Source organism: Malus sylvestris, chromosome 11 (genome assembly GCF_916048215.2).
Source record: "Malus sylvestris chromosome 11, drMalSylv7.2, whole genome shotgun sequence".
Classification (NCBI taxonomy): Eukaryota; Viridiplantae; Streptophyta; class Magnoliopsida; order Rosales; family Rosaceae; genus Malus; species Malus sylvestris.
In genome coordinates, this window is record NC_062270.1 from 17,266,315 (window position 1) to 17,285,145 (window position 18,831).

At 34.1% G+C, this 18,831-nt stretch overlaps 1 protein-coding gene, 1 long non-coding RNA gene and 1 pseudogene across 2 annotated transcripts; 2 read left to right on the forward strand and 1 right to left on the reverse strand.

The window, feature by feature from the left end:
- Positions 1-7,066: 7,066 nt before the first annotated feature.
- LOC126590276 (uncharacterized) lies at positions 7,067-8,238 on the forward strand (annotated as a pseudogene).
- Positions 8,239-8,534: 296 nt separating this feature from the next.
- Positions 8,535-9,336, reverse strand: LOC126588938 (uncharacterized). The gene is made up of 2 exons (XR_007611675.1): positions 9,189-9,336; positions 8,535-9,091 (listed from the first exon to the last, which is right to left on the reverse strand). It is a non-coding gene; the product is annotated as an uncharacterized LOC126588938 (long non-coding RNA).
- Positions 9,337-16,997: 7,661 nt separating this feature from the next.
- On the forward strand, positions 16,998-18,535 carry LOC126588935 (NAC domain-containing protein 90-like). Its single transcript, XM_050254098.1, has 3 exons — positions 16,998-17,196; positions 17,370-17,656; positions 17,845-18,535. The coding sequence occupies exons 1-3, from the start codon at positions 17,043-17,045 to the stop codon at positions 18,148-18,150; spliced, it is 747 nt and encodes a 248-aa protein (XP_050110055.1). The 5' UTR covers positions 16,998-17,042; the 3' UTR covers positions 18,151-18,535.
- The last annotated feature ends 296 nt before the right edge of the window (positions 18,536-18,831 follow it).

Genomic DNA, 18,831 nt, shown 5'->3' on the forward strand with positions numbered 1-18,831 from the left:
ATGCAAACATTAAAGTTCCAAGAACCATTAGGTAGTCAGATATCAGTCTACCTTCAGATTGGTGTTTGATTAATAAAAGTCGGCCAGTAGCTATCCAAAATAGTCTAGTTAATTTAGACAACATAGAACAATACTTTGACGGGACTGTTAAAATTAATTTTGATCGTCCAACCAGAAGGTCTTGTGAGTCAGTCCACTCACATAAATCATTTGCTCCTAGCAGAAATTCTTTTTCTGGATCCATACCAACCGATATGATGGGTAAAGATCAAGAGTTAATCAATTCTTTAGCTAATAGGAAACTAAAATCAGTAGACACTAGTTCATCTGTTACTCAACAAGAATTAATCAATGATTTGATTAATATCAAATTAAAATCGATAGAAACAACCTCTCAGGTTATACACCCAGTCTATCAACCTGAAACCCAAGATCAAGAAGGACATACTTCTCCTACAGAATCTAATTTTGACGCAAGTAATGTTCATCATCAACTTTTAGTTAAAAATAAACCATTTCAAAAGAACCGTAAAAAGCTCAATGCTAATATTGAAGCTGAAGAAAACATTCCACACAGGAATATTTTCCGAAATAAATACACTCAAGAAGAAAAATTAGAAATTTATAAAAAATGGAATGAATTTATGCAAACTCACAGATTTAAAGTATTTTTCTTCGATTATGTTGAAAAGTACTATGAGTCTGATAAAAAACTTGAAGTAATAACTAAAGAAAATTGGCTCAAAGAAGACAAGACTATTGTCTCTTCTAGCCATCCACCACAAGAAACTATTCTCATCACAACTGCTAATAAGCAGATTCCAGCAACTCCTTTTAAAATCCCGAAAGAAGATGCAGGAACCAAACCTATCATTGAACAAAACTATTTTACTAATCAAAGTCTCCATACAATTGGAAAACAATTAGATAAAATTGAAACTAAAATTGATAAACTTTCTCAACCAAATTCCACAATCAGGGAAAACCCCTTGGTTAATTTCCTAGAATCCTCTTCAAAGGCAGTAGCCTTGAAATCATCATCAACTTCCATAAGCCAAAAAATTGATCAGTTATTACTTGAATTAAAGAAAGAAAAAACAGTCAAAACCATAAACTTCAACATATCTTTATGGTTGCTAATAGTTATATTACCAATCATAATCTCAGTCAACCCCAAGTTGTCGACCTTTTGGTCACTGGATTTACTGGAATGCTCCATTCCTGGTGGGAGAAACATCTCACTGAACAATCCAGAAATGAAATTCTAAACTGTTAAAAAAGATGAAGAAGGATTACCTATTTTTGATGAAAATAGACGTCCCTGATGCAATTAACACACTCCTTTTTACAATCATAGACCACTTCATAGGAACACCTAGTAATATAACCTCTAGAATCCATGATCAACTCAGCAATCTGAGATGTCCAACTCTAAGCAACTTTAGATGTCCAACTCTAAGCAACTTTAGATGGTACAAAGATGTGTTCATGTCAAGAGTCATGCTCAGAGAAGACAGTAATCAACCATTTTGGAAAGAAAAATTTATAAATGGATTACCAAATCTTTTTGCACATAAAATCAGAAATGTTTTAGTAAACGAAGATGGTATCATACCATATCATACCCTTACTTATGGAAATATAATAAATATTATCCAAAAGGAATGATTGAAAATGTGTATAGATATGAAAATTTCAAAACAAGTTAATAAAGATAAATCCATCGCTAAATATGAACTAGGAACGTTCTGTGAACAATATGGATTACCTCCTATTGCTACCTCCAACAAAAAGAAAATGTCAGATACCTACAATAGGTATCCAACCAAATACTCCAAAAGACATCCTAAATATAACAAATATAAAAACAAGAATTTTGAAAGAAATGAGTTTTATGAAAAACCTAAACATTCTAAATGGAAAAAGAAATCTTCCAAGAAATTTCAAACCAAAGACCAAACCCAAAAGGGTAAATGCTACAAGTGTGGCAAATTTGGCCATTACACCAACAAATGTCGTGTTAAGAAAACTATCAACCAATTGAAGATCTCTGAGGAAGAGAAACTTCAGTTAATCCAAGTTTTGGAATTAAAGACACAGACCAGAGTCAATCAAAATATGATTTGGAATTATCCTCTTCTGGTAATAATTCATCGAGCAATAGCTCATCTCCAGACATCGAGGTCGGATGTATCGATGCTTGTTGCAACAACAACAACAAAATTTCAGTCCTTAATAAACAAGAAGAACAAGAAGATTTTCTACTTGAATTAATAAGTAAAGTCGATGACCCAAAACTTAAATCTTTTTATCTCAAGAAGCTGAATAAATATATATATATATATATATATATATATATATATATATATATATATATATATACCATTGAACTTGATGAGATACGCATTCTACGAAATTAATTTCAACGATCCAACCGTCTAACTTATTTGTATATGGTTCGAGATCGTACATGCTAAAAATCACAACAAAAAAAAAAAAAAAAAAAAAAAAAAAAAAAAAAAAAAACATTCAGAGATCAAGTAACGGGACAAAACTTTTGGACAGTTAGAAATGAAAAATCACGATTTAACGATTATTTTAACTCCGATTTTGATGATTTTTTACAGCTACACTCCTTGACCCTATATGAATAGAATGAATGAATTCAATCTTCATTTTAACCTATTTACACTAGTGGATCCCACAAAATCTTATGTTATACTTAATGAAAATATAAATAAACTCTAAGTGTTAGTGAATCTATCTTTTTGATGGGATACGCATTCTACAAAACTAATTTCAACAATCCAACCATCAAACTTGTTTGCATATGGTTCGAGATCTTACACGCCAAAAATCACAAAAAACAAACATTTAGAGATCAAGAAATGGGACAAAACTTTTGGACGGTTAGAAACGAAGAATCACGATTTAACGGTTATTTTAACTCCGATTTTGATGATTTTTTACAGCTACACTCTTTGACCATATATGAATAGAATGAATGAATTCGATCTTCAATTTAAACTATTTACACTAGTGGATACCACAAAATCTTATGTTATACTTAATGAAAGTATGAATAAACTCTAAGTATTAGTAAATCTATCTTTTTGATGGGATACCCATTCTATGAAACTAATTTCAACGATCCAACCATCAAACTTGTTTGTATATGGTTCGAGATCGCACACGCCAAATATTGCAAAAAACAAACATTCAGAGATCAAGTAACGGGACAAAACTTTTGGACAGTTATAAACGAAAAATCACGATTTAACGGTTATTTTAAATTTACGCAGAAATATTGCGCGACGAATAAATATATTTTGTCGCACAAAGTATATTTGCACGAGAAATATTGCATTCGTCGTGTAAGTTTCTGAAATTTCAATTAAGGCGCCTTTTGTTTTGCGAAAATTTTAAAAAACTTGAGGCGACGATTTTTTGCCTTGCGAGACAAAGCCTCTGTCACGCAAGATTCTATATTTTAACCCCATCTATCCTTCTTCCCCTCACTTCCCTCTTCTTCCTTTTCCCTACGCGATATCGTCTCTCTCCTTCCTTTGTATCTCCTTCCGTCTCTCCGTCCCTCTCTCTGGTCGTCGCGACTTCGTCTCCAAGAGGTAATTTCCTCTTCAGTTTTTATTTTCAATTTTCTTTATTTACAAATTGGGGGTTAGAATTATGGCAGTCGGGTTAGATTTAGGGTTCGTAAATTGCGGGTTACATTTAGGTTCTTAAATTAGAGTTTTTAGGGCTCTTAATTGGGGTTAGATTTAGGTCTTAAATTAGGGGAACGATTTTGGCCAGTGAGGTTAGATTAGGTTTTCTTAAATTAGGGGTTAGATTTCGGGTGCTTCACTGGGGTTAGAGTAGGGTTCTTAAATTAGGGGTTTTTTAATTTCAAGTATAGGGTTCGAATTAGGGTCTTGTCTCGCTCTTGATTGAATTTTTCTTATTACCATGCAAAGTGATTCAGTGTGTTGAGAAATAATCGAACTAAATCAACTTACTACTATCTTTAGCTTTGTTCCTTGGTTTTCCGAGGCTACTTTGCTATTGGATTTTGGAATTTTTCTTATTAAATTGTTGCACATTTGTAAATGATTGTAAACAAGATGAGGTTTGAGAAGCCAATGTTCTTTCTTGCAAATACGATTAGTTTCAATAAAGTATCTATCTTGCAATATTGCTAATTTGGGAGTTTTGTTTTTCTTTTTTGGATTTCCTTCATGTTGAAGTTTATTTGGAATTCAAAATTTTCTGCGGTTAAAAAATTAAGTGGCACTCAAACCGATCTATCTAAGATGGGATCCTTGACCTTTGTTGATTTGTGAAATATTTTGAATCATCAAGTTGTTTTTTCGAAGGTTCAACCGTCTCCCTTCTTTTTCTCAATGTAATTAAAAGGTTGCCCGTTTAGGTTGTGCTTTAATCTCAGTTCCCATGTATGCTTTCTTGGCTGAATTTGGATATATTTGAGAAACAATGGGAGACAGAGTCGGATGGCATTTCTTGTTTTTCTCTTTTGATGTATGCATTGTACGTGCTCTACGGAAACCTCTGCGTAGGTCTGCATGACTATAAACTTGTATTTCCGACGTGTAATTTTGTATCCTAAACAATTTTAGTAAGTGTTCACATTGCACTTGGGCCATACTTATAATATAAATACATGATCACCATCCTTACGTGTTAATTAAGCAAATACTAAGAACTAAATGGATGCCTTAATGACTTCTCCTAAGCTGCTCTTCTCCCTTATTGTTCTTACTCTTTTGTTATCCATTTCTCCTCCGTCTTGCTCTTCTGTTGAAGACGATCATGGCATTGATTTGCTGATATGTATATTTATATCCAATAGTCATATGATTTCTATATGTAATGTGGATGTTTAAAGAGAGTGAGAATCACTTTATACGGTCCCTTTTCTCATTACTACCTGTGAAACTATTAAGTAATTATGTTGCTTAGTACATACACACACAGCACACACACACAACTTGCATACATGAACACACACACACAAAGTACATGGAAAATTAGCATACATCAAAACACACACCCAAAATCAGTATATATACATGGACACACACACAAACAGTACATACACACACCCACACACATAGAGCACGTACATACAAACGGACGCATACACTCATAGGCTATGATTTTGCCTCTAACTACTCCTTTATGCTAGTTTCTTCTTATAAGTTATAATTGTTGGGTCTAATCCTATCTGAATTGATTAGTTTGTGTATAGTATATCAGTTTTAAGTTTTGTTTCTGCCAAACTTGAATTGGGTTTAGAATTAGGGTTTTTAAATTTCGTTTTAAATTCAAGTTCAAATTATTAGTAGGGGTGGTTAGGTATGGGATACCATACCGAAACTAGTATCCCGAATCCCAAACCAAAATTTTTCGGGACGGGAATTTGAAGACCAATCCCAAACCAAATTTTCGGGAATCCTAAATTTTGGGAATCCCAAAATATTTTCGGGATTTCGGGACAAATAGGGAATCCCAAATTGAAATATGAAATTATGAATTGTTCTTCAAATATATAATTCAAGAACACATTCATGAACTAGGAATGTCATTTCATTCACACTACCATTTAATCAAACACTGGCATGCCTGACTGTTTTTATCAGAGTCAAAATTCAAATTAATTAAACCCTTTTTGCAATCTGTTGAGAGAAAAAAGAATCAAGCCTTTTGAAATCATCAGCCATGACAGCAGCAATAATAAAATCCAAATGAATATCAAATAGAACATGAAAAATATGTAAGGTGTAGGGCATTCCAGGTTGCAGAGCATGAATTAGAAACTACTAGCATCAATTATAAAAGAATAATATATATAATATATATGTATATATATATATATATAATAATTAATATTATATATTTTCGGTTTGGTATGGATTCCCAAAATATCAAGAAGCCAATCCCAAATCCCATACCGGAATTTCAGGATCTGTTCGGGATAGCATCCCGAAAATTTCGGGAATTTTTGTTTGGGAAATTTTTGGTTTGGGATCGGGATTTTTTTGGTTCGGTTCGGGATTTTACGGAATTTTTTCCACTCTTAATTATTAGCATGTGTACGGTAAGTTAAATCTTTGTGTACAAAACAAATTGATTTCCAATTTTTAGATGTCACACCTCATTAAAACCCGAAGGGCAATGACTTCTTCACCTAATCCAACGACTACTCTACTACTGCCACCACTGCTCCGGCAGAGATGGACCATAGGCCAGTCAATCCAGTTGACCTAGTTAGTCCTCCAGTCCCACAGGCGCAAGCATCGTCGACTTCTTCAGTGGTGTTGCCTGTTAGCGCCTTACGTACTTACCGGCATCCCCACAGTACGGACCAAATGTCGCCATCGGGATCCACAACATATGGCCCGGGTACATAACCAGGTATACAACCCTAATTTACTCCCTCATTCCCATGTTAACTGAGTCGTTATTTTAGGTTCAATTTGTTATGTCATGTCATGTAAGGATTAAAAAGTTGTCATCATTTTGAACCTTTTATTAAACTGTTGTGATCATTGTGTTGGATACGTGTATTGTTTATGATATTTTTAGGGTTTTGGGAAATTTTTTAATTATAGGGGAGGTTATGCCGAAATTTTAGTAGGATTTGTTATTAGCTTTGGGTTAATGATTTTTTTCATCTCTTTGCAGTGAAGAAAAACACCTGAGGACCTTGTCAGCAATTGAAAACGGCGAAGGTCACCCAGGTAACCAATGGTCGTATCCCAATCGGATACGATGAGCGACATCGGGCAACACCAACGGCGAAGCAGCATAGTGCATTGGCCCACGACATTGGGCATGTCGTGCAAACCTTTTGCCCTATACGGTGGAAGTCTTGGAAGGCGATGTCGGAGGAGACGAAGAACACGGTGCACAACCAATTATCCGTAAGTAGCGTCGCCTTTTTTATGCTTTTTGTGTAAAATTTATATATTTATATTTATTACTATCTTTTATTACTAATACTTTCAAAATATTTGTTACATTGTAGACAAACTACAATTTGGAGGACATGGATGAGAACATGTTCGCGTACCTCAATCGGCTCTTCTCCGAACACTACAAGCAGTGGAAGAGTGACCTACACCAATGTTTCCAGGAATTTGATGATCCATAAGTCACTCTCGAGGAGGGTTGTCCGAAGGAGTTGGAGGACTGACAAGATAGTTGGGTTTGGCTTTGCAGTCATTTTCAAGAGCCGGGCTATGTGGTGTGTTTTTAATTACGACTTCTTTCATTTTACTTTTCTTAATTTTTACTAATGTTTATTATTATTTTTTATTTTTCTTTAAGTATTACAACTAATACGTTTATTTTTTGTATAACAGAAGAAGGCGAAGGCGAACAAGATCAATCGGGAGAAGAAGACTCTTCTCCACCATTCGGGTTCGAGGCCTTTCTCCTATAGGATGGAGGTACGATGGAAGGTATATATTACATCTTTCATTTCCAATTTTAAAATGTCGCTAATAATTTTTTTTTCTCACTAACATTTTCCTTATCTTATTTGATTTCAGGAGGGTTCAAAATTTCCAAAGATCGACGTCTTTGCTAACGTTTATGTTCGGCCTGGGAATGAGTTGACCGAGTCCCTTCATGTAAGTAATTTCTTATGCATTCAACATTTATACTAATTATTTCAAGTTGTTTTCTATTAATAATCCATGTTTTTTTTCACATGCGTCTATGGTGGAGAAGAGTCAATCGGTGCTTCAAGAGTCCGCCTCCCAACTTCTTTCAGACACGCTGATTGAGTTTGTGGATCCCCTTGAGGATGCAGGGTTTCACATCATAACAGAGACGTTAGACCAGACTTTCGGTTAGAGGCCAGGAACTTATTGTCGGGGGATGGGAAATGCCAGGTGGCGAGAGAGTAGAGCCTCGTCATCATCACAGTCAAAAGGTCAAGTTATGGCTTTGATGCAAGAAGTCGCTAGCCTGAGGAATGAGCTGGCATCGTACAAGTCTCAAATGTCGATGCTTGTACAAGCCCTCAGTTCCTCCGGAATACATCTCCTCGCTTTTTTTGCACCATCGCCCTCACAGCCCTTCCACACCAAGCAAGCACAGCAATCAGGTCGTAAAGCCAATTCAACGGAGACCAAAACATCGCTGGAAGAAACCTTGTTTGCTTACAAAAATTCATTCACACGGAAGGGTGGACATCAAGGCCTCAACCAATGAATTCAGATGCACAGTGGTTAACCATCTAGTCACTCAATACCTACTGTTAGCCCTTGATGCTAACTTTAAAAGAACAATTCATGTGATCACCAGTTTTATTCCAATTCGTCTGGCTGTAGACGTTAACTAAAGCACTAATTGGGAGGCCACCCAATTTTCTTACTCTTTTCTTTTTTATTTTCATTTATTTAAGTTTCTTGCATTTATTTCAATTACACAAATCATGAAGAATAAAAAAAGTCAGAAAATTGAAAGAAAAAAAAAATTAATTATTGTTATTTTTCTTTACTAATCTAATAACGTTTCTGATTTGTGAATGCAAGCTGAATTTAGAACTGATTCGGCCTAATCGCAACTACTCGTGGATTCATAGCATTCATCTATTCACCTCAGTATGCATTCAACATCAACATTACGGTATAGAAATTTAAAAGGAAAGTCAACTGGAGTTTAAGAAACGTTATAGTGGGTTTGCAAAGAAGACTTTGTACTACTTGGACCCACTCCACTCATTCGCTCTCACATTTCAATTAAAAAAAAATACTTCAATACAAGTTTGGGGGTGGACTAAGAATCACAAAGGAAACCAGTACTTAAGCTAAGTTCAGATTCAGATGTTTGCACAAATTTTCCTCAGCATTCATCATCAAGAGACATGCACAACAAAAGGACAATTATGAGCATGCAAAGATATATTCATTCGTGGGTGCACGAATACACAAAGACACTGAGACAAAATCATTCACACAAATTCTTATAACCTATTCATCTAAATCGTGGTTGAGAATTTTTACCTTCCATTCTACCTTAAGATCTGCGGTTTGGGTTGTTTCCTGCTTTTGATCCGAGAGTCCTGCACACAATATACGCATGCATGAGGTACATATCATCTTTCTTCCAATTCATCTAAGCAGAAGCACAAAAATCGCAGAAGGATAGAGCATTTTTACCTTGCATTGAGGACAAAGAGTATAGTGATGGCTGTATTGAGATGGGATGGATCTGGTGCTTGAACGAGGCGAGTTTGTTTCAAATTTGGGGGTTACAGGTTGTACTTCGAATATGAGCTATAGTTATGGAGGCACGGCTAGAGAGCAATAGTTTTGTGTTAAGGTTTGAGAGAAATAAAGATAGAGGAAGAGAGCATTCATGGCTCTGGGCTCAAGATGGCTAAGAGTTTATCTCAGAAATGAATGATGATGGAAATGGTTGTGTCTTCAGTTATATAGTGGAGTTTTAGGGTTTCAGTCCCACATGTGTATCGCACGTGTGCTAGGTGTGGGCTGGTTTTCACATCGGTGCATGGATCTTTTCAAGGCCCAGTTTCTTTTGGTTTCCAGGGCTGCCAATCGTGCTCCATCTTTCTTTGCATCGGGACCCATGTCCAATGCCAAGTCCAAATTTTTAAATCCAGGTGCATTCTTTTCTTGTATTTCTTTCTCTATTTATTTATTCTTTTCTTTTCTTTTCTTTATTTCATTTAGAAAGGTTTCATTTAGTTAGGATTCTTTGTTGACTTTACTATTTTTTATGTTTAGTTCGGTTTCTTTAGTGTCTTTGATTTCATTTCTTTTTCCACACCTTGAGGACAATGTGTGATTTAAGTTTGGGGGTGGGAAATAAAAAATTTTAGATTTTTAATTTTTGAGTCAAATAAATCATTTCAAATTTTAAGTTAATATCCATAGATTATTTTAAATGTTAGAACAAATAGACATGGTGAAGATTAATCCCACAATAGAATCTTTTCTATTTATCGTTGCTTAGACACTAATTCATGAGTTACACTTTGAAAATTTGCACATTCACATCAACATGGTTTGTGGGGAGTGAGATTGAAATACTTATTTTTAGTCTAAGTTTATTTTTAATTTTTGTTTTATGTAAAGTTAGTTCTTGTTATAAATAAAGTAATAATTGTTCCACATGAGGCTTTGCCTAGTAACCGGGTCAGTCCTACTTGATCAGCAGTGATTCTCGCATCAAACGGTAGAGTTTTGGCATGGGGTAGGGTGGTTAGTTGGTTTCGTAGCCTTTTCACCTCGAGTAACTAAGTCCTTAGGGGTGTTCTACACCTGTGGTTTGGGAGTTATTGACCTAAAACTCGCTACATGAGTTGGATCGAAAGCTTAAGTGAACTGACATTGCACGACCACTACTATTACTTAAAAATAAAAAAAATAAAAAAAATAAAAAATAAAATAAAAACTATATTTAAAGTTAGTGCATGTGGAATAAAAGGGACAAGAAGTCAGGGTTTTAGTCGAGTCTCTTTAACTATGTTGGTTCACTTTACACCAAAGGAAATTCATGAATTCTTTTCTAATTGATTCTAAATGGCTTTAGACTATGTGGTGGGATTAGTTGAAATTTTTTTAAATATGTTTTGATTTTTAACGTTTTCTATGGATTGCGACTTGAAGATGAAAATTTTGTCTTAGTTGAGTTTTAATAAAGTTTTTTGTTAGTTTGCTAGTTTTTATCTTTGTTTTTTAGTTTTGTTTTGCTTGAGGACAAGCAAAAAGCTAAGTTTGGGGGTATTTCGCAACAAAATTTCCCTCGTCGCACAAACTGTTTAATTTAGTAGTGGTAGTAGGCTCCTTAGTTACTCGGCATGTGCGCCACATAGGCTTTGTAATTTTTAGGATCAATAAGATACAAATTTCCATCAAAGATAATCTACTAAAAAAAATTTCAAAATAATTAACACCATTAGGCTAATTGACCGAAACACATGAGGAGGGTGTTTGTCAAAGGACCTCTAGTGCCTAAGTCAGAAAAGCGTTTGTGGGAAACTGATTATCTATGAATTCTGAGTAGTAAAATGGCAATTATTGATTTCTCTTGTTGACTTGTACTGCCGTAGCAAAGGGAAACACCCACGAACTCTGAAAAGCGATCCCCAACCTGCTTGAGCCCAATGTGCAGATAGGTGAGAAAGAGACTTCACGGGCTTGTTGGTGATGTGCAGTGACGCTTGACCCATCGAGGTGGAGAAGGTAGTCTGCTCACCATGTCAAGGATAGAACTGTCATCTTGAGTTTGAAGTCCACATGGCGTATATCAACTAGAGGTGGAGATCGAAGGTAGTCTGCTCACAACGTCAAATGTAAAACTTCGTCCAAGGCCCATAGACAAATTAGTGTAAGAATTTCGGTTAAGCGGAAGATAGGTCCCACGTGGCGTATTCCCAATTGATGCCATTCATGGTATGGCATTCATCGATGCCTTATTAAGTTACTATTTGGATTCCCTATTGTGTCTAAGCTTACTAAGAAATGTACCTATCTCTTTACTTCTTTGAAACTAACATATTTCATTAAGTGTATAAAGCACTGATATATAAAAAATTTAATAAAAAAAATCCAGTCAAAATGACAGCAAGTACAAAATAGCATAAGGTTCCATGAAGAACGTGTAACAAAAGTGTGGGGCCTAAATAGGAAGTGCACACGCATTTGACGACTTGCTTATTTTGGTAGAAAAATCAATGGCCTGAAAAGCTTACGATGAAGAGAACTTTAATGAAAAACATCTGATATTGTTCATTTTAACGAAAAATTACATTTTTACACTAAAAATTCAATCTTGGTACTATTCACTTTACCTTTTATTTTGTCATTTTCATTAAAACTCAAAGTTTTCCAGTCATTTTCATTAGTTTTCCCTATGATAAATTGGGTTTTTTTTTTCTTAAATTGTGTCATGAGGTACTCATTCGTGGTGAAATCGTTGTTCAAAAGGCTGGGTCAGGAGCCGATCGTGATTGAATTTGATGAACTAGGTATGGATATTTTACTATTCATTACATGGCAATGCTTGAGTTTGCAATTTAGTCTTTAGATTTTTTAACGAACGATAATATCTAAACTAAAGGGATGAGGTAGTGGGCTAAATCTTACAATGGAATTGCCATAATAATGTGGTTTAACTAACTTCGTCTTTGACGAGAATCGAACCTAAGACCTCTCATTTACAAGTAAAGATGAATACTACTAAACCGTAGTACTATCGTTATTGAATTTTATTGTATCTCTAACTTGTTTTATCTTTATTTTATCTTTGCTGGATTGTGATTGAATTTTGACCATAAATTAGTACGAGGAAGTCTATATATGATCAATGGCGTTGCCACCCACAAGACTAAGGTGGGCTGTAGCCCAAGGAGGTTTTATGTAAGAGTAGTATTATCTATGCACTTATTTTTACTTCTCATATACCCTTCTCAATTTTCAGTTGTTCGAATCAAATGAGTTGGAGATGATCATTGACAGATAATTAATAAGGTTGTATTGGAAGTAAAAATGGGTTTGTGAATATAACTATTCTTTTGTAAAATCATGTTTATAGCTTACCCAATTTCAATAGAGATATCTAATGTATATTTTATAGAGGATAGGTAATAAATAATACGTTTTATGCTAAAAATTATAAATTAGTTCTATCTCCAGTCCTTCTTTATCATATTCTTTAAAGAAAAAGACCATTTACCCTATGTAATTTAGCCTTTGTGCTTCTTATTCAAGAAAAGAAAAATAATTTCTTTAAATCCATAATTAAATCCTTATCTCCGCAATTCCTTAATTTCCTTTGCGATTTTCCAATAAATGTCACCTTTGGTACTTTCTTAATCTCTATATTTACTTATTCTTGATTTAATTAGTAGGTTAATTATTTATATGGTCCATGAATTTATCGGTTAGGGTTATGATTTTGAGAATAGTTTATATTATATTGTTGTTCTTTTATATTGATTATTATATAAGTTTATATAAGCAAAAAATAAACATGTGATTTTATGGTACTATTTTCAATTAGCCCACCCGAAGAAAAAATCATGGCTCCACCCTTGTATATGATGAACTTTGTCAATAAAATACTAGCCTTCCTATTGATTTGTTATAATTAACTTGGAATGGTTGGTTTAGGGGCCAATTGAGAAAGAACAAATTCATGTTGAAAGAGATATAGCCTAAGACTTTGTGGAGCTCATTATGGATTCTTGGCCTGATGTAGGCTACTTCATTTTCTGTTTTTCAATCCGCCACATGTGTTTTCATCATTTTGTTTAAAACAAAAGTCTAGTTCCAGTAAAAATATTAACCTCTCTAACACTTTGTACATGAATGAATTTGGTCAAACTAGAGTTATTATATTATATGAATCAGGATCCCAATATATGGTATAAACTGAAATGTTCTCTAAGGGAGAAGAATTGAAATGTGATGAAGAAGTTGTTAAATTAAAAACTAAACATTGGGATACATGTAAACAGTTAGCCAAATTTTAACGTTGGGACGCATGTATCATGTAGTGTCAAATTTTTATGTCACGTTTTTAATGAATTCTTTATGAAAATAAGTTCAGCAAGAACCTTTTATGCCTCTATTCTTTCTATTTTTGTACTAAGGGAGGTATTTAATATGTCATAGAATGTTTTTGTAGAGAACCATGTTCAACCTGAATGCAAAATATTAATTGATTTTAGTTTCATCTTTTGTTTCATTTTTCTTTTTATTTATTAGTATTTAACTCTTCTTCTTATTCCTCCTTTGAACCTTTTAATTTTTTTTTTAAAAAATTATTCAGATGAATTTAACACATCCCGACCCGGAATGTCTACGTATCCATATGAGTAGTTGTGTTGTGCACTCTAGTTTATTTATTTAAAGTTTAAATTTATTCTCACTTTCACACATCAACCATGCTTTATTTTAGGTGACGAAGCCAACACAGTTAGATTCGAGTGTCCAAGTGGATCGATATTCCAGGCCATCAAAATTTGTAATTAAATTTTGTTGGATTTTTTATTTAATTTAATCTGAAATTTTGGTAAAATATGCCGCTCGATTCATCTACCATTAAATTGCTACTTGTAGATTTCGTACACTTTTTTACAGGACTATGGATCAAATCCTTGTATATAAATGGTATGTAATACACAAGAAGTATCCTTTGTAAATAGTACTATATACATAATCTTCATATGATTTTCTATCTCGCAGCATCATCATTTTTTGCTAGTACGGGTCTAATTTCCAAATCAGCAATTTAATGGCAGACCAGATGATTTTCGTAACGGAATAACTTCAAGAATGCTATAGAAAATATAAATAGTCCAAAATACAATGATGTTTGTATGTTATAATTGACCCCCACCCTGGCGTTTGAGTGTCAAAGGAAGTCCACCCGTATGAGGCCCTCAATATTTGTAATTTGTCCAGTCATTTTAACCTTTGGGACATAGGACTGTCAAAATTAAAGTCCCACACCAAAGGAGGATTAGAAGGCCAGAAAGACGACCCCATGCATGCAAGTTGGATGACCACAAAACCTGAACGCGGGTATGAAGAGGTAAACGAAGAGAATTGTTCCCCAAGTCACGCGTGCAAAGATTGGATTTTAATGGAATACAAGATGTTACACAGTTCAGTATGTTCCCTTTCTTTGATTTATGTCCCTTCACTGCCCTACATGACCGAGTCTTTGTTGGTACTTGACATTTTGTTTTCTCTTTATAATAATATATGATATTGGAAAAGAATGAGTCCATGGTGGAAAATTAGGCTTTAAGTATTAAATATATATATATATATTGTTAATATAGAATATGAAAAGTTGATACAAATTTTATCAGTTTTATTTTAGGCATATCACTTTCAATTTGTTTTTCTATAGGAAATTTCTCATTTTATTTAGATGTCGATGTTTATATATTTGGCACTCCTCAAAATGTTACTTGTCTTAAAGCATCTCTAATGGACGTATCAAATTATTATTTTCAAAATTTTATTTGATAGTTGATGTGACAAATTAAATATTGATGTTAAATCTTCTTTCCTTGGATTACATGTGTCAAATATTTATTTTATTAATATGTTTGGCCTCATGGTATATTAACTATTAAGAAATAATTAAAAATGAGTTAATTTTCATTCCATTGATTGGTAACGGAAACCGTGCACTAGAAAATAAATTAAAAGCATTTAGCGCCCAAACCTTGTGCTGCCAAAAATGACAACCGAAGGCAATGCAATCCATGTCAGCTTATAACATTTCGATTGAAAGAAATGTTGCTGTTTTTTTGTTCAACATGGCATTCGGCATTCTACATTACATTTGACATATTGATTGGAGATGCTCTTATATTTTTTTTCTCATAAAAATATATATATGTTTTTGGTCTAATATATTGTTGAGTAAAACAATTTGAAGAGATTGTAAGTGGTGAATTGCTTTGGTAATTAGGGTCTTCCATTCAACCCTTTGCATTTCGGATTCATATTCTTGTACAGCCTCTTAGTGTAGATTGACATAAAATATTCCTTGTAATAAAAATAAAATAAATAAATTTAGAGGTGTGATATCCACACACCCCATTTTACTTCTCACACATCTTTTTAATTTTCAAAGGACAAAAATTATCAAAGGTGTGTGAGAAGTAAAATAAGGTGTGTAGATAACACATCGCTAAATTAAAAAACTGCCTGAAAAGATTTTGTTTTAGTGTACTAAAATAAACTGAAATTTCTGTCTGGAATGGTGATATGAAATTCTTATTTTTAATTTGAAAGTTGACTTTTAATTTCTCATATCAAAATCGAATATCCTTGTCTCTGAGCCGATCTGACATCAAACATGATCAAATAAATTAAAGAATTATTATCTAACTATATATAACATCATAATAGACCAACACGATGTTTTTCTATAAAACAATGAAATGCTCATGGTGATAGTCAAATAATTAAAGATTTTATATATAGTTGTTTCTTAAAGAATAAGATCTAATAAGCCCTTTGTACTATTCAGCCGAGGGAACTACTCATATGAAGGGGTTGTTTTATATGTGTGCGTGTGTTTACATGTATAAGCAAACTTCGAGGGAGGGATCTCAAATGGGGTGTGATATCTACACACCCTATTTTACTTCTCACACACCCTTCTAATTTTCGGCCGTCAGATCAGATGAATTGAAAAAGATCAACGGATAAAAATTAATAAAGGTGTGTGAGAAGTAATTTGGGATGTGTGGATATCACATCCCATCTCAAATTTGTTACAAGAAATTATCAACTTTTTTTTTATTTCTAAAAGATGATAAAAACTTACACAGAGGATTCTCGACACATCATATTTTCAAATTTATCAAAAAGTAACTTAAAAACTATTACATGAAGAAAGTTAGCGAATGAGGAGAGTGAGTTTAAATTTAAACAATAGACCATGGTTGCATTATTTAGTGAATAGCTTAAATTTGATTTCAATGTTACGTATCATCAGTAATATATAGTATTAAAGAAAAATCCAAATAACTCTACTAAAACTCAGGTCACATCTTTGTGTCCAGAAAACCACAGTTATCAAGATTAACTTCAATTCTACAAATTGCATTTATTATTAAAATTGGCGGTGAATATGTTGGAAACGTTACGTCATATTGACCACAAACCCACAAAAGAATTGGACCTTTACAATTGTTTTCTTTTCTTGATAGAGGATAGAGCTTGGAGTTAAACTGAATAGTATAGCTGACTAGTTCAAAGGAGATTTTATTAGATGAGTAATCATGTCTGCATCAAATGGAAATAACATTACATCAAAAAGTAGCAATTATTTTCTGACTAAACGCGTGAAAGTTTCCACCAATCCACAGGTCTCCCCATTTTTCCAATCTAACTCGGCAACTTTCTCTTTCTCCCCATTATTTTTTATTTTGTACCTCTCCATCTATATATATAGCTCCCTTACCAAGCACACAGATATCAAACTAAAATATACACATACAGAATAACACAAAAAACATGGGGGAGCTACCACCAGGTTATCGCTTCTATCCAACAGAAGAAGAACTGGTCTCCTTCTATCTGCAAAACAAGCTCCAAGGGAAGCGAGAAGATACTCGTCGCGTAATCCCGATTGTAGACATTTACAGCAAAGAGCCATGGGACCTTCCAAGTACATTCTATCTTCCATTAATCTGTACATTCTTACATATGTTCTACTATGCTCAATTGCATGGCATGCACCAGAGTACTAGATGATTGGATATGTAATTCGATCCAACACGACATACTAATATAATGGTAGCTAGTGCTTATGTGAATAAGTTTGTTCTACATATGTTGTAGAGTTATCGGGGGAGTTGTGCCGTGGAGACAAAGAGCAATGGTTTTTCTTTACGCGGAGGCAACAACGAGAAGCTCAAGGAGGAAGGCCCAACAGGACTACTGCCTCTGGGTACTGGAAGGCCACCGGCTCACCTGGCTACGTTTACTCTTCAGAAAACAAGGTGATTGGAGTGAAGAAAACCATGGTTTTCTATAAAGGCAAAGCTCCAACCGGAAGAAAAACCAAATGGAAGATGAATGAGTATAGAGCCATTGAGGTAGACGACTCAACTACCAATACACCCAAGGTATGTGCATGATAATTCAATTGACAACACGAACAGTAATGCATTTGTAGCTCAATTAGATAAGACTTAAGAGCGTTCACTTCTGCACGCGAGGTCTGGATTCAAAATTATCAGAACCAATCACATTATTACATTATCATTTTCAAATTTTCTTCACATCACGCTTAATAACTTTTTATTCCCTATAGTTGGGGCATGAATTCAGATTATGTCGAGTGTACGTGGTATCTGGGAGTTCTCGAGCATTTGACAGACGGCCATTGGAGCCAGTCGGAGAGGCACAACAAAAATTTAGTGACTCTACAGGAGCAAGTACTTCTTCTTTGAAGACTACAATGGTGGAGAAAGCAAGCTCATCAGATGAAACTTATTCAAATTCAGGAGAGCTTGGTGATCTCCCGGAGACGTCAGCAGGGATTAATAGTAGTAACTGGGAGATTAATGAAGGTTTTGAAGAACCTCTATGGGAATGGGAACAACTAAATTTTCCCTAATAAGCAGCCCACAACCAACTTTTAAACATGCATCAGTTGGATTAGGCATCAAGCTAAGCTATTAGAGGAAGCAAAGCATAGGTATAACTTAATTTAGATGCAGTAAAATGTAAATTTTTTGTGACTACTCCATTGTCAAGTATAAGAGAAGGATGAGAGTGAAAAATCAGAAGAAAGTAAACCATTCAAATTCATGTAAAATAAATAGTTACATTAGTTAAGGCTGATATTTGACTTTGGAGATGACCATCTGTACTTTGTTCCTATTATAATTTTAGTTATAGAGTTAGAAAGCATTCTTTCTTTGTAATCTTTTTGTTTTTTTTTTGGTAAAATGTAATCTCTTTTTTTATTAATATATTATCAGTTGGTCAAGAAAAAGAAAGTCTTCGAAATCTGAAAGAAAATGGAAATAATGTCAATAAACAAATCAAACAGAGTTGCGCTGGCACTCCAACTCATTTCGATTTCGTCATTAGGTTACATTTCTAAAGTAATTTCAGAAGAGAATAAAATTGTATTGGAGAAAGTCAAGAAGTGGGTGAGAGGGGTGAGAGTGGGGAGAATAGACACTTGAATCTTGATCCTTTCAACCATAGAGAAAATAACAGATCATAGTTAGAACTTTGAAGATTACTAGCTTTTTTTTTTTTTTTTTACTTTTTTTAAAGGATGCTTAAT

Coding starts and splice junctions, on each gene's coding strand:
- LOC126588935 (XM_050254098.1), top strand. CDS start 17,043: ATGGGGGAGCTACCACCAGGTTATCGCTTCTATCCAACAGAAGAAGAA. Junction 17,197..17,369: donor AGAGCCATGGGACCTTCCAA/GTACATTCTATC, acceptor CATATGTTGTAG/AGTTATCGGGGGAGTTGTGC. Junction 17,657..17,844: donor CAACTACCAATACACCCAAG/GTATGTGCATGA, acceptor TATTCCCTATAG/TTGGGGCATGAATTCAGATT.